The following is a 16,750-nucleotide window of genomic DNA, read 5'->3' as shown; positions in this document are numbered from 1 at the left end:
CATAACTTGAAACTCATTTTTGTAAATAAATATATCTATAAAGAAAATTTAAAAACAGGCCATTTAACAGTAAAGTATATTCCACAAATAAGCTAGTATATAAAAATGTTAAAGCGCAAAAAATTCCGCAGCAACGAATTGCGGACGTTTTAAAGTTGTGCTTGATTTAATTGGTAGTACACATTTCTCCGAGCAATAAGATCAGAATGTGTTCCTACCTCCACTACCTGTCCGTTTTGCATTACTATGATCACATCGGCATTCTGAATAGTAGAGAGTCTGTGGGCGATGACAATCGAAGTGCGGTTTTCCGTGGCAGCATCTAATGCTTCTTGGACGATCTTTTGAAAGAATTTTAAAAAATTTAAAACATTATCATAAAAAAAAAAGATTATCGCTATAGTAAAACTAATCATCCCCATCACCATCACCATCATCATCATCACCATCACCATCATCACCATCACCATCATCACCATCACCATCACCATCAACATCATCACCATCATCATCATCATCATCATCATCATCATCATCATCATCATCATCACAATCATCATCATCATCATCATCATCATCATCATCATCATCATCATCATCATCATCATCATCATCATCATCATCATCATCATCATCATCATCATCATCATCATCATCATCATCATCATCATCATCATCATCATCATCATCATCATCATCGCCATCTCTACTCCCATCATACTATTAATACTAATCACTATCATTAATAATCATTACCATCCAAAAAATTTTTTTCACTGCCATCGTAGTGATCAGTTATCACAGAGTAGCCATTAAGATTACCATCATCGTACGATGATAGTAATTAAAGTAAGCACAACCTTAGTAATAGTCACCTTTGTTATTGGTGGTGTCACTGCAATCAGCAATAAAATATCTTTAAAAAGTGTAATAAAAGTTTCTAAATTTTTTTAAATTCGAAAACATTTTAGTTAACTACCTTCTACAGATTTTTTGAGAAAAAACAAACAAACAAAAACGGATTCAGCCTTATCGATAGTAGCAGTCGAATTTCCTCAGCAACATCTGCGTTGAATTTTTCTCTCTTTTTTTTTTAGACCTCTCTTTTCAGCAAAAATAAATAAATAAAATAAAAAATATCTGCAAATTTATTTAGTAAAAATAGGATATTGATTATGAAAAAACTCTAGGCATGAAACTGCGAAAAATACGCGAAAATTGCGCAAGGTTTATTACATATAAATTGAAAATATCTTAGTAAATAGCAGACTTCTTTTCATGAATATCTTTTCATGAATATCTTTCATAAGGTAAATTTTATTTAGACATTAAAAAGAAAATTAATCTAAAGAAAAAAAAAAAAAAAAAAAACTAGACCTTTTCGTTTTCAGAATCCAGGGCGGAAGTAGCCTCGTCAAGTAGCATAATTTTTGGATTTCGAATTAAAGCACGGGCAATAGCAATTCTTTGCTTTTGCCCACCCGATATTAGAGTACCCTTGTCTCCTACCTCTGTTTCATAGCCCTATCAAAAAAAAAAAAAAAGAAGCTATCTTGAATCGCAATATAAAGGATTATGATTTCCATTATTGAATCTTGAAATCATATTGAAATTATATTATCTAACAAATACTGGAATGATTATCATTACAACTATTGAATCAAAAATTGCAATTTTTACTTTTGGCAGGTTGGACACAAATCCATGAACGTTTGCTTTTTTAGCAGCTAGCTCAATGTCTTCCATGCTAACCTCATTTTCTAAGCCATAAGTAATATTTTCTTTTATACTTCTTGCAAATAAAACCGGCTCTTGAGAAACAAGCCCTAAAGATGAACGCAATGACTTCAAGTTGAACTTTTTTATGTCAACACCGTCAATTTTGATTACACCACTGGGGGGGTCGTAAAATCTTTCAAGAAGACCGATGCATGTGCTTTTTCCACAACCAGATGAACCAACTAAAGCAACTTTTTGACCACATTTAATTTTAAGTGACAACTTATTTAATACTTTAGCATCAAGACGTGCAGGATAACTAAACTCGACATCATCAAACTCTACTTCCCCTCGAGCTGAAGTCTATAAAAACAAAGAAGCCCAATCAATAAAAAAACTCAAATGTTAGTTATCAATACACATCTATAATAGTAATAAATAGAAACAAAAGAAAATAACTTAAAATAATCTGTATAAAGAAGTAAATAAATTTTAGACAAAAAAACGTTGAAACTATTTTTTCAATCAAAATTAAAAGCTTAATTATTTTTCACACCAAATTTTCTCCAGATTTCTCAAATGAGTCAATCTTTGGAACTCGGTCAAGAAGCTTAAACAGGCGAGCAGCAGAAACTTTTGCTTCTACAAAGTTTGGCGCCATTGATGAAATTTGACCAGCAATGAGTGCACCAAACACAGTTGCTAAAATAACCCTAAAACACAGAATTCTCAGGAAGCTACATAAAGAATTCTCCGAAAACAAATAAAAGGATTCTGCAAGTTTTAAAAACAAAATTTTATCTCTTTGCAACGAATAAATACTGCTTTTTCTTCAAACAAAGATTTATTAACAACCATTGTTCAAAAAAAAAAAAAAGTTCACTTGAACATATCTGAAAAACCCAATTCTTTATCTTGAACAAGTTTTCCACCAAGGGTAAATGCAGCAGCATTTGCTAACATCATAACTGAACCAGATAGACCAAATGTTACTCCATAAGCTAAGGAATTGCAAATCGATTTCCTTAAAGATATAAACAGTGTTGTAATTGATTCTCAGCAACTTATTTAAACAACCAATTTGTAAAGAGGAGCAAAAAAAGTTATTTGAATTTACCTGAGTGGCCCATAAAGTTTATTTTTAAATTCATCAATGAAGTAAACTTCCTTGCCCAGTGAGGCTACAGTCCTTATATTTGTAATGGCTTGTTGTGCTGAGGCGCTTGCATCAACTAGATGCTTGTTCTGCTCTGCAGCAAAATTTAAAAATATTTTCATATGTGCAGCGCCTGCAATTAAAAGAACTGGAGCAAAACCAAGCAGTAAAAGGGTAAGCTTCCAACTATAGTAGAATGCTACGACAAGTGATGTAATTCCCATTACAACTATCTGTGTCATGCTATTAAGTCGTGAAGATGTTGCCTTGTTAAAATAAAAAGTAACAGAATTAAAACTCTTATTTTACAGGGCATTGCACTTAATAAGAATTAAATAAAAAAATATCAAAAATTGTTATGTCTAGATCTAACCCCTTTCACTGCAGATGCATCAGAAGTAAGTCTCACAGTCAAAGCACCTGTTGTGTTCATTGGATCATCAAAAAATGAAGCATCCTACAAATAAAAAACGATCTCTAAAATACATTTAATAATGACAGGCCTGTAGTTCCATTTGTGCATTTAGATGGCAACGAAGTACATTTGTGTTGACTGAACTAAACAAACATACTTATGACTTTTAGAAAGATTATTGTATCTAGATCTAGAATAAAAATAAGATACCTTTAGGTGAAACATTTTTATAATTTTCAATTCTAAATGCTTAATTATTTTTTAGTTTTAAGTAAAACTCAAATATCTTAACCAAACTTTAGGATCCTGTATACTTTTCTATCCCGCAAAATCCTGTATACCACTCTATCTTATAAAATCCTGTATACTACTGGATTATGCGTTATTCCTGATACTACTGGATTATCCCAGACCCTGTATACTACTGGATTATGCCTTAACCTAAAAGAAATAAAATTCTGATTGGGCTTGGGTTATCATTTCAACAGTAAGGGAAAACTGTGATGGTAATCATGCTTTAGCAAAAATGACACCGACTTCAAATGGCAGAAGTACCCTAAATTAGCATTAAGAAGTTTTTTATTTTATTGGTTTCTACAGACTACTGTTAAGTGTGGATTATTTACTCCAGCTAAAAAAAAGTAAACTTCAACTTGATTCTTGAAAAAAAAAAAAGACAAGCTTGTGGTAGCTACTAAAGAGAAGGTAATTGTTTTGCCAATCAAAATACTAATACTAAAAACAATAGAGGATTACTTGACGCAGAACTGCAGTAAAAGCTTCTCTTCTTAACCTTCGAGTTAAAATTTCTCCAGCAATTCCAAATAGTAAGTTCTAATAATCAGAGAAAAAACATGTAAGAACACTGCAAATATTTTGAAAAATGTCACAAAGAAGTTGTTTTATTAGGAAAAAATGCATAAATTATGTGCAACTTAACAAGTTGTAACATACTTAGAATTTTAGCTTAATCATGAGTTTTTTTATTTTTCTAAATTTTAAAAACTACAGTTTTAATAAAGTTTATATTTTTGTTATGTAGTGTGAAATATCTCTTATTCACAACATTGGCATTGAAGCAGATGGCATTGAGGATATCACAGATATTTATAGATCTGTTAATCACAATAATGAAAGTAATTCCCATACAACCATCTACTCAAATCATTTTAAATAACTCCTAGAAAATGCTGCACCATCCACAGGAAAACACCTGCATTTACATCATAAGATTAAAAACTTATTGTGCTAATGATGTTAAAAACTTATTGTGCTAATGATATATTTTAAAATGACACCAGCATGAAAAATAAAGGGTTTTTAAGATGTGAAAGGAAAAGGAAGATAATGAATGGACATACTTACTGAAAGAAAAAACCCAACAAAATCAAGAAATCCCAATCCTAAGAAGTAAAGGGACCATTTTTTAGATTCGTTGTGAATTACATCAGCTGGCTTTGAAAATATCTATAACAAAAATAAAAAACTCATTAAAACTTCAGAAACGCCAGTCCTTGTGACCTTCAGAGCAAGAGATTACTTTAAAAAAATGTGAATCATAAAACTTTTTTTTCTTACCAAAATATTTATCAATAATTGGATAAATAAAAAATATCATACTTAAATGAAATTTTAATTAAATGTAAAAAATTATCTGTTTTCTTTACATTGAGAAAAGTAAATATTCATGCTTGCTTACCTTGATTAGCTCACTAATAATTAAAGAAAATAAAACAGGGAATGCACCAATTATAGCAGCAAAAATCATTCCTGAAATAAGATATGGCAATTCACTTGCATTTAATTTTAAAATTCTAGTAATGGGAGCAGGTTCAACTTTATCCTCTTTGTCTGTTTTCTTATCATTTTCTTTTTGTGTAACAAGCGTTGATGATTTTGATTTATCTTCAACAGAAAGTGAGCGTGATATCTGTGACTGAATCTTTTCTGTTAAATCCATTTTTTTGTTGCCTTCAGAAAAACCTTCCATTAATTCATCACCCATTTCTTCATTAAGATCAATAGAGAGTTCTAAATCTTCTGCTTCCAGATTTTTCTGAACTAAAATCAACTGGTAGTAGAGACCTTTTCTAGATAATAACTCTTTATGTGCTCCAAATTCTGCAACTTTTCCATCTTTAACAACTACTATAACATCAGCATTTTTTACTGTTGAAAGACGATGAGCAATAATTATTGTTGTCCTTCCTCTCCTGACCTACACAAAGTAAACTTATGAAAAAACTGTATTTTACTTCATATCCAATCAAATTAAATTAAAACTTTTTTTATCAAAAATATGTTATTAACACAATTAATTTTGAAAAGGAAAAAAGAGATATTGATGGCTAATTAGATATAAACACATACACACACACACACACACACACACACACACACACACACACACACACACACACACACACAGATGAATATATGTAGACCTTTTGTATTCTCATTCATTTTAAATGAATGAGAATATGTGTTTGTGTTTTATGAAATGTTAGTATGAGAAATAGGAAACAAAATAATAAAGCAAAAGAATATCATTTATGCTTGTGAACATATTTATTACTATAACTGTTATATTTACACATGAAAAAGTTTCTGCCCATGTAATATCTATTGACACAGTAGGAATTTAAATGACACATCTGGTGTGTTGAAAATATTTTTTTTTTTTCATAGAAGATTGAGAGAACATAAACATTGCTCAATATACACAAAATCACAAAAAAACGCAAATCCAAATTGGAAGAAAAATTGTATCAAAAAGTTGTTTCATTTGGTGAACCCAACCATAAACAATATTATTGAAAAATATTATGTGGTTTAAAAGATCATGTGGTTTAAAAGATCATGTACATAGTAAAAGACAGAGAATAACATTTAAAATAAATGATCTACAAAGTAGATCATATCATTAAATGCAAATCAACTGCTAAAATGGCAACAAAACTGCTGCCAAAATAGAACACAAGCTAATGGATGAAAACCTAGCTAATATTAGTCATAGTACTGTTGCAAAAAGACTAAATGATGTAGGAGTTTTTGTTTATATATGTATTAAAAGCCAATAATCAATAAAAAGAATAAGGCTTGACTTTAATTTGCCAAAGATCACCTTAATTATACAATCACCAGACTTTAATCCAATAGAACACTTATGGAAAATACTAGATCATCAACTTCAAAAGCATAAATATTCAAATCAAGCTGAATAATTCACATAATTAAAGGAAGAACAGGATAAAATTCCACCTGCTTATATTAATCAACTGAGTCATTGTGCAGCCAGTAATGTTGTAAAGGTATGACTGCAAAATATAATAACTATAACAATCCATTATGAAAGATATTAAGCATGTGTGTAAAAGACAAAAACTGAGGGAGACAGATTATGTTGCTTAATGCTGTTTAGCATTTTTGGCTTAGTTTAGTAGTACAATAATAAAAAAAGTTTGGTAAACAAGAGAACATAGATACTGAAAAGAGCTGAGAATACTTTTCTAGCTATGTAGCTCTATAGGTCTGGTAAATGTATTTTTTGCTATATTTATTAAACAAAAACTTCATTTAAAAATTAAATAAGAAAAGTTTTTTTTTCTTCAAAACACTCTGTTCAAAACAACACCATTCAAAAGGTTTTTGTTATGAACAGAGTTTAAAATTTCTTCTCTCACCAATAATAGTGTGAAAAAAAAACTCATACTAGAATGTATACATTTGAAGTTATTTTTTTAATCTTACTTTGTCTAAAGCTTCCTGCACAATCTTTTCACTTTCAGAATCTAACGCTGATGTTGCTTCATCAAACAATAAAATCTTTGGATTTCTGATCAATGCTCGAGCGATAGCAATTCTTTGTTTCTGACCTCCAGATAAGTGAGCTCCTCTTTCACCAACCCTCGTATCGTATCCCTAATAAATGTATCGTATCCCTAATAAATGTATCGTATCCCTAATAAATGTATCATATCCCTGATAAATGTATCGTATCCCTAATAAGTGTATCGTATCCCTAATAAATGTATCATATCCCTAACAAATGTATTGTATCCCTAACAAATGTTTCATATCCCTAAAAAATGTATCGTATCTTTAACAAATGTATCTTATCCCTAATAAATGTATTGTATCCCTAATAAATGCCATTCATGCAGTTAACTTATAAAAAAAATAGTATAAATAAATAATAACAGCACAAAAAACTAGTTAAACATCATTTAACCTGAGGCAGAGCAGAAATGAAATCATGAGCGTTGGCATTTTTTGCAGCATCTACAATATCATTATTTGATACTTTGTTTATTGCACCAAAGCGTATGTTTTCAGCAATAGTCATGTCAAACAAAATAGGTTCTTGGCTCACAACACCAATATTTGCACGCATACTTTTCAAATTTAAACTCTTTATGTCTTGGCCATCAAACTGGATCTAAGCAAGCAAAAATTTAAAAACAAAATTTTTAATAACTATATCTCTCTCACTCTCTCCAACACCCAAACTTTTTTCAGAGAGTTTGTTTTGCTCACAGTTTGTTTTGTTATCTCGCATCAAATTGTAAACAACTTTCTGAAAAATGCTTTTAATGTGCTACTTGCAGAAATGTCGCAAAAACTCATTTTAGATAATGCAACTTTTATTCTATGGAGTCATGAAGCATGTAGAAACTGTTTTCAATGTTACAATTGATTTTTTTTTTCTAGCATTCTGTGGTTGAATGAGTTTATGGCTTTTTGAATCTTCTGTTAACACCTTGATTCTTTGACTCAGGTAGGCATCCTTGACTCTTTTTTTATTACAACAACACCTTGGTACTGTAAATATTAAGAGTAATTGATGCAAATGTATTCATTATCAGTAATTAATGTAAAATTTATTTATTGCCAATACCAAATATATACCAAAGTTACAAAACTTTTTATTGAATATTCAAGATAATAGAAAAGTAAAAATCAGTCAAATTGACAAGGTTTGGGGCAAGGCTTGTAAATGTAGATTGCCACAATTAAAGCTTTATACATAAAAATTTACTTAACAAACATTTTTTAATTTATTATTTATATAAAATTTTTCTAAATTTGATTAGAGAGTGTGAGCAGTAGCCCACCTTTCCCCTTTTCTCATCCCCCTGTAGCAACAAAATAAAGCCATGCAAGGTATTCATTACTATTTTCACTAAAAAAAAAAATCATACCCAAAAACCCAAGATCAAAAACCTTTTCAAAAGCTTTTCAGGTTTTGTACTCAGATTCTTACTTTTATTAACTTTAAAATTAATGAAACTAAATTATGAAGACAATTAACCTAGTCAATTACGATTACATTTTAAAGTGATAATGAAGCACATTGGAATATATATTTTTTGATTAGTATAATTCCATACTCTACTTAATAAAGATTAACTAAACACAAAGAACTTTTAAAATTGATTTAAATGGTGTTTAATCTGTAAGCATATCTCTTGATTTCAAGTATCTGTAGATCCCGACAAGCACTTCACCCTTTTTGGAAAAAGTTGACTACCAACTTAAAGAAACAATCATCAAGATTACACAAAATGTTATCAATTTAATTTATCTATTGACTCTTTAGATTTATACAAAGTTTTATGCCCAAAGTACAATACCATTAGTTTGTTATCGTTTAAACTTTATAACTGTATGCTGGATGAAAAACAAGCCATTTCCTCTTTACACAAATATTTTGACTGAGGAGACAGTGACTGAGTAGATTAGCTTACTATAAACTTACATTTTCTATATCCATAAAGAAAATAAAAGTCCAAGGCTGACTAAAATAAATGTAAACGCTTTAGTAAATATCAAATCATTATGCTTCTTTCAAAACTGTTATCAATTTTGAGACATTAAAGAAACTAAAACTGTTGATGAGTATAATGATTCTCAGCTTTGTTCAGATTCTCAGAACTGTCTTCATACAGGATTGACTAATCTGAGTGAAATCAAATAAAACAACTAATTTAATCATGTAATTAATGTGGCGTATATATGTAATAACTGATTATTAGTGTATATATACTTACAGAGCCATCTGCAACATCATAGAACCGTTGAACAAGTTTGACAATTGTACTTTTGCCACATCCAGATTCTCCAACAAGTGCAACAGTAGATCCTGGTTTTATTACCAAGTCCAACCCATCAAGAATCTATTATAAGAGGAAAAATTGCAGAAAACAAATTTTGATGCATTAGCATAAGTATTAAACTTGCCCTGCTCTTATCATTTGGCACACTTATCATTTGGCATGACGATATTTCACTTCATTTTAAATATCACAGCCATCATTTGGTGCTACTATTTTGTCACCAAATTTTATGCCTTCACTAATAGTACATGAGTTTGTAAAATTCAGAGCTTAATTAAACTGAATCTGTCAAACTCATTAAGAGTGAAATACTTTTAAAAATATTGTATTAGTATGATTACAATACTGCAATTATACTTTTCTCAAGTGAAAAGAAACAATTGAAATAGCAAATCTGCAGCACTTTTTTTTCAAAACCTGTGCTTAGTAAGGATTTTTTTAAATCAAGTTCTCTTTTCAGACAAGCTTCAAATTCCTTCACCCAAATTATTTGTTTATATTGAATATTGTGTCAGTGTATTTATTATTAGAATCTTCTTCTTTCTTTTTCATTTTCAGTTGATAACTTTGATGTAAATCAAATAAAAGTAAACCACTTTTGCCACCTCTTTATTTTCATTGTTTCCTATTAACTCTGTAATTTCAACTTTCATTTTTTGCAACAAGATTTATGTGACTAGTTTATAAATACTCCTAGCTTTTAATACTTGATATACTCACTTTAAGACAATAGTCTATTCATAGGTGAAATTTTAAATTTTTATAGTAACTAAAATAGTACCATAATTTCTGGCCTTGAAGGGTAACTAAAGCGAACATTTGAAAATGTAATTTCTCCATTGATGCTATTCTTTATTTCACCATTATTTGATAAACAATCAATTACTGGTTCCTAAAAAATTGGTAAATTTAAGTTATAGTATTAGAAAAAATTAAAGCAGAAAATATAATAAAAGATTATTAAAGTGTAAATTATACAAACCCTGGCACATATTTGAAATACAACATAAGCTGCTCCTTTTGCACTCATTACACCTTCAAAATTTGGAGCCACTTGACCAATACTAGCAGCACCACTCATAACACAGAAAAACACAACCATCAAATCACCTGCATTTATTTCCTTGTTTGATATTAATTTAGCACCATACCTAATAAAAAGACATATATACTTTTAAAATGATATACAACTTAAATTATCTACTAATAAAATGATATTGATATGATATACTATAAAAAGACACATATAACATTAAAATGAAAAGATCTAAATCATCTTTGAAAATTAATAATTCATCTTTGAAAATTAATAACTCAAGTTAAATGAAAAAGAATTTCTTCCTCTTCCGTAAATTTATAGTTTTCAAAGATCTACTTCACCAATTCAAAGCATTCCTTGCTTTTAAGATAAAAACATAGTGCCAACATAAATATTACAAGTATAAAAAAATATCTAAACTGATTTTAATTTTCAGCACAATATATAAATAAATTCATAAAAATATAATTTATATTTGTTATAGATAAATGTGTTTAAACATGTAAATAAACTAATTTATATCTCTTTGTAAATAATCATTAAATGTCAAAAACAAGAAACATACCAAAATGCCAATGCATAGCAGCCAAAAACAGCAATATGAAACATCCCTAGAGATACTCCAACAAAAGCTGACTTTTTGATTCCCGCTCTTTGAACTCCACTTAACTTTTCATTGTATCTGATTTTTAAAAATCATGCTTAAAAGTTAATAAACTAAAATATTACTGATAAATTCCATTTTGTCATATGAGGTATTCCATAATGCTATCATATTTCAGTATTATTTTATAATTTTAATACACTTAATATTATAGAATGCTGTAATAATGATATAAAATAATACTGAAATGTAATAGTAATATTTTATATTAATATTATATTTCAGTATTAATTACAGGTTTTCATGATGTTTATTGAAAACTTGTCTTAAATTTTTATGCTGCTTTATTTTGTTGAAAAACTATGACCATGACTTTGAAATATAACCTTATTTCTTCAGTTGCATACCTTTTTATTTCTCCTTGCTCACCACCAAAAGCAACAACAGTTTTTATGGAACCTATAACCTCTTCTGCAATTGAACCTGCCTCAGCATATGCTGTTTGCTCTTGTGTGGTAAAGCTTCCAATTACTTTTCCTGTTATAGCACCACAAATCATTACAGCTGGTGAAGTAGCCAAAATAACAAGAGTTAATTTCCAACTGTAAAAAAAGCCAACACCAAAACCCCCAAAAAACATGGCCAATGCTGATAGTGTCATGCCTACTTTATCTCCAATTCCTGTTTCAATTTTTACAAGATCACTTGAAGAAAAAATGTATATATATATTTATATATATATATATATATATATATATATATATATATATATATATATATATATATATATATATATATATATATATATATATATATATATATATATATATATATAGACCTTTTTAAATAGAGAGAGAGAGAGAGATACCTACTCAGAAAGCCTTGTGGTTAAGGTACCAGGATCATTGATATCAAACCAACCAACATCTTGTCGAAGAATTAATGCATAAAAACTTGTGCGAATTTTATAAACCTGGCGAGCAGCAGAAATTGACCAAAGTGCTGCTTGAAAAAAAGAGCAAACAAACATGATGGAGGCTAGAATACAATAATAAATAGCAAAAGTCTTCATTGAATCTAAAATACTGTAGTTATCATTAACACCAAACTTGACAAACTCTTGAGTTACTTTTCCAAAAATAATAAAAGATGCAGGTTGTGTTATCCCGTTTCCAATAGATGCAATCGTTGCCAAAAAAATAAGCAGACAGTCAAAAGCATCAGCATATTTAAACTAAAAAAAAAAAAAAACGAAAAGATTTTTTCATGTTTAAGTATACTAGTAAATTAGTTTTTTAAATAGAAGAAAAAGAGAAACAGAAACCTACCAAAGAAAAAAATGAAACGGTAGCGGTTTTTTCATCTTCTTTTTTAGACAACCTCAAAAAAAAAAATTTTTTTAGGAGCCTCATTTATGTAATTTTTTATGAAGATATATCATACATCTATCATTACTTTAGATAAAGACAGTTGACTTCAATACTAAAACCAATTTATATAGCAATTATTTTACTGAATTATATCGATAATAAGCCCAGAAGTGGCTAGGAGAAATACACTTTGTTAAATTCCTTTTTCTCAAGGATTTTTTTTTCTTTAAAATTGTTGTGTAATTACGAGCCATAACTTTTAGAAAATTTGCGCGCTATAAACTAAGGGTCTGCGTCTCGGAATCGTTTTCTCGAAATGAACCGGAACAAGCATAACGAGACGAGAAATGTACCGGAAAAAATTGACGAATAAACTGTCCCGGAATAAAGTTAAAAACCGGGACAATAAATTTTCTTTCGAAATTTAAAAATTGCATTCCGGATATCATTGTCTCGTCTCGTCTCGAATAAAAAAATAACGAGACGCAGATGCTTACTATAAACTGAGGGTTCATTAAAAGAAATAAAAAAATTTTTAGTTTTTAAAGGTCAAGTTAATGAAAAAAAATGAAGTTCAAAGTTGTTATCATATTTTGTTAATACGCTCCAAACCACGTGCGACAACCTCAAACCATGTGTAAAAAAATATTTAACAGGAATTGAGCTTTAATATGTTATCAAGTTCCAGAAATGAAGCTTTTGTAAAAAAAAGAAAAGGTTACAATGTTTATAAAGTCAAATAGTGTAGAGTAAATAAAACTGATTATAAAATTTTGTATGCAAAAAAAAGTTTTTAATTATACGTTAGTTTTAATTCCAAAGAAATATATTAACGTAAACAAATAAAAACTCTTAAATTTTAATTACTATGATTTAATCTCGCTAATGAAATATTTTTTCTATTATCATTAAAAAATAAAGGATTTGAACAATGGTTATTAGGATGGCTCTTAAAACAACATTTTTGAAAAAACCAACTCCTACCCCTTTAATTTGTTCTATATAATACTAAAACACTAGGTTTAAAATTTTTTTGAACAAAAAATATATTTAGGGGTAGCTCAAGACTCTTAAAAATTTGACGGATCCCTAATGCATTGAAAAAAAACGTTTTTCTAAAGTATGTCAACCTGGTACTCAAAAGAAGCGAAATTATATAAAAACTTCAAAAATAATAATGGTTATGAAGTTAAAAACAGCATTAATTAAGGCACTTGTTTCAGCAATTAAAAAAAAGCAGAAAATGTTTTTGGGTCTGTTTCCAGACCTCTGAGCTATCTTCGAAAATACACTTAATCGAGAACTCGATAAGTAGAGTTCAGTCTTTATACATAGTTGGTTATTTGGAATACCTGGCATTGTCTTCATTGTTCGTTTTTTCTAAGTCATTTTGAAGAACATTTTGTTTTGTGAACAACACAGTGTCATCAGTATGTTGATTGGTAATCACATTTTCATTGGTCATCTTTTTATCAATATCAACCATTTTTGCAACGTGTTATTTCAGTTTAACTCTGCACTCTCTAGAACGTGCAACAAATCTATTTGTTTCGTTTACAAACGTTGTATTTGTCTTTTTAAAGCACGAAGTAAAAAACGCTTAATCAGCAACCGAGATTACACCACGATTTTGCAATGTTTACATCATTCGAGTTTTTTTCGTTATAAAAACTTTCAATCAAAGAAATCAGAAAAAATCAAAACACGAGAAACAATCAACAGCTCAAAAATTTTTAACGAACAACAAAAAGTTTCAACTTTCCTTACTTAAAGTGACATTTAAAGTGATATATTTAAAGCAGTATTTATAGTGATTTGTTACATGCAAAAAAACATCTCATTTATTAAGAAAGAAATAATGGAGTTGAATAAATAGAAGCCGATTTTTAAGTATTTTCTTTTGCCAAATGTTTACTCACGTAAAATAAACAATTTTATCACGTGGTACAAACGCATGATTTAAAAAAAATTCTGACATACTTAATGAAAAAGAAAAGTGGTCCTTTTTTAGGTAAAAAGTTCATTTGAAATACTCGATCATTCATATCGTTTCTTTTACAAAAGTAAAGGGTAAACAAAAGTAAGAAATTAATAAAATTTTTGATTTATATAAAATATAATAAAGAAAGCTCAAAGGTTTCCTCAACGTGTTATTAATGACACAAATTGAAATTTACAGCTTTAAATTAACTATAATGTTTTATGCTGTCCCGTTTTTTTATGAAGCTTAATTTGTGAAATTTCTAAGATTATGTTGCTGAATTGATTGATTATAAGTAATTTGATTGATTGATGATTGATGACTGGTTGGGAGTTCCTAACTTTATTTGCTTGCATTCACAATTCACAGGATAAACTCTTGAGCTGAGAAAAGAGCTTCTGATTATTGCAAGCTTTCTTTTACTCACTTTTGGGGTCCAAATGCAGTGAAACATGCCTTAAAAAGATAACGAATAGGAAAAGACGCATATGTAACGTTACATATGCGTCATTACATATGCGTCTTGTTACATTTGCGTCTTTTCCTTTCCGTTTGTAAGTGTTTTTGGGTGGTTAAACAGCTACTAATGGCATCTTGTTTACATTTTCTATTAGAATTAGCTTCTTTTTAGTACCAATTGTTAATACCACTGCTGAAGTTTCCGCACCATGAATCAGATTTTTTTCCAGAGTATACAGAGAGGCTTTCTTGCATGTTCTGAAATGTCAACATCTCCATAATTTGCTTAAATATTCCTGAATATAATGTTTTAAAAAGTTAAAAAAAAAAAAAAAGATTCCAGATTATTTTTAACGATAGTTAAAAGTTGAGACCACTGCTCACCAAGGTAAACCAAGACTTTGGTATACCACTCATTTAAAAAACTGAATTTTTTTTTTTATTTAAACTCATATGCTGGATTTACCGATCTAAAACGCTTGATTTTTTTTTTAATTGGCATCATTTACATTTTTATAGCATCATAAATTTTTTTCAATTTTCATTTACATTTTTATCGCATCATAAATTTTTTTCAATTTTCATTTACATTTTTATAGCATAATATATTTTTTTCAATTTTCATTTACATTTTTGACAAACTTAAGTTTCTCTTCAATGTCGTTATTATTTTTTTTTTTTATCTTTTTCCCCTCGCCAATCTAAAGCTCGATTTTTAGTATTGAAAACAAAAAAAAACAAACAAAAAAAAAAAACAAAATTTGAAGTGATAACTGGCGGCAGCTAATTTTTTACAAACTTGTCTGTAAAAAACTCAAAACAACGTATATAAACATTTTAAGAAAATTCTGAGGAACTCATTTTGATAAGTTCAACTAAAGACAAGAATGATAATAAAACACTGCACATAAAGTTAACTATATTTCCATTAACTGTTTACGCGAAATGTAAAACATTTACAAAAAAAAAAAGTATTGAAGTAAGGAATGTGAGAGTTGAGTTTCTATCATCTGTATTTTAAAAACCAGATTTGTGGTTGAAATAACTTTAGTCCAACTAACTTTTATAATGCGGTTCACTGTGCAATAGTTGAATAACTTTTGAAAAATGGCCTCTGTCAAAAAAAAAAAAAAAGATAAAACTTATGTTGCCGTGGATGTTTAGTAAATTTTAATGTCAGAAATTTTCACACACTTTACGGATAGACACCCTATCCGCAAAATTTAAACTCCCCACAAAAAAAGCTTTTGCACAACGAGATAGGAATCAGTTGGTTAATATTACTTGAAATACCTGTTCAAATAGTTGGAAACGAGGTTTCCTCCATCTTCAACTGACAGAAATTCATAACTGTGAAATTTGTTTCCATTTTCTGTTGATCTATTAAAATATGTATTTAATCCTGTACAAACTATGTGCAAACTAGAATTAACATTTTGTTTGAGTAATTGGGGAGTTTTTTAAAATAATCAAGAATTTCTTTTCCTCAGCAACATGGTTACCCCAGAAAGACGATTGCCAAAAAAACCAAAACATTTCATTAAACAAAAACAACAACAAAAAAGATTAGATCTTATCCCGAATATACGTGAATTAGGAGTGGATAAACTACAATTTTGGAAGGATTTACTTAACGAAAGAACTGAAGAAATTAGCAAGGAGAACATAAATTAATGCTACTTTAGATAGATTTATTTCAAAAGTGAAGAAAAAAACTAAAACAATGTGGTAGAAATTATGATTTTTTTATAGAAAAAGAATACCAATGGCTTCAAGAAAATCTTATGACTAATAAAAGTAGCCATTTTGGTTCTGGAAAACCCCATAAACAATGGGTGGTCCTTTGAGAGCAAAGGAAAAGAAAAAAAAACAAAAAACTAGGTATTGAACA

At 29.0% G+C, this 16,750-nt stretch overlaps 1 protein-coding gene across 2 annotated transcripts; it reads right to left on the bottom strand.

Moving 5' to 3' along the window:
- Positions 1-9: 9 nt before the first annotated feature.
- Positions 10-15,053, bottom strand: LOC149885066 (ATP-dependent translocase ABCB1-like). Of its 2 annotated transcripts, XM_090095505.1 has the most exons (20): positions 13,772-15,053; positions 12,378-12,429; positions 11,922-12,283; positions 11,457-11,753; positions 11,011-11,127; positions 10,389-10,557; positions 10,188-10,298; positions 9,341-9,466; positions 7,522-7,728; positions 7,041-7,211; positions 4,990-5,508; positions 4,656-4,757; positions 4,047-4,124; positions 3,249-3,332; positions 2,837-3,141; positions 2,603-2,743; positions 2,276-2,432; positions 1,681-2,082; positions 1,378-1,524; positions 10-341 (listed from the first exon to the last, which is right to left on the bottom strand). In XM_090095505.1, the coding sequence occupies exons 1-20, from the start codon at positions 13,903-13,905 to the stop codon at positions 150-152; spliced, it is 3,873 nt and encodes a 1,290-aa protein (XP_089951631.1). In that variant the 5' UTR covers positions 13,906-15,053; the 3' UTR covers positions 10-149. The 2 variants fall into 2 exon arrangements, with proteins under 2 accessions (XP_089951631.1, XP_089951632.1); XM_090095506.1 differs by lacking the exon at positions 12,378-12,429 and having other exon boundaries at positions 11,922-12,051; positions 13,772-14,191.
- Positions 15,054-16,750: the final 1,697 nt, after the last annotated feature.

The sequence above is a fragment of the Hydra viridissima genome, unplaced genomic scaffold (genome assembly GCF_058129835.1).
Source record: "Hydra viridissima isolate aposymbiotic clone 2 unplaced genomic scaffold, HvirCarnegie_v1 scaffold_8, whole genome shotgun sequence".
In the NCBI taxonomy this organism is placed as follows: Eukaryota; Metazoa; Cnidaria; class Hydrozoa; order Anthoathecata; family Hydridae; genus Hydra; species Hydra viridissima.
This window is presented reverse-complemented; position numbering and strand designations above follow the sequence as displayed.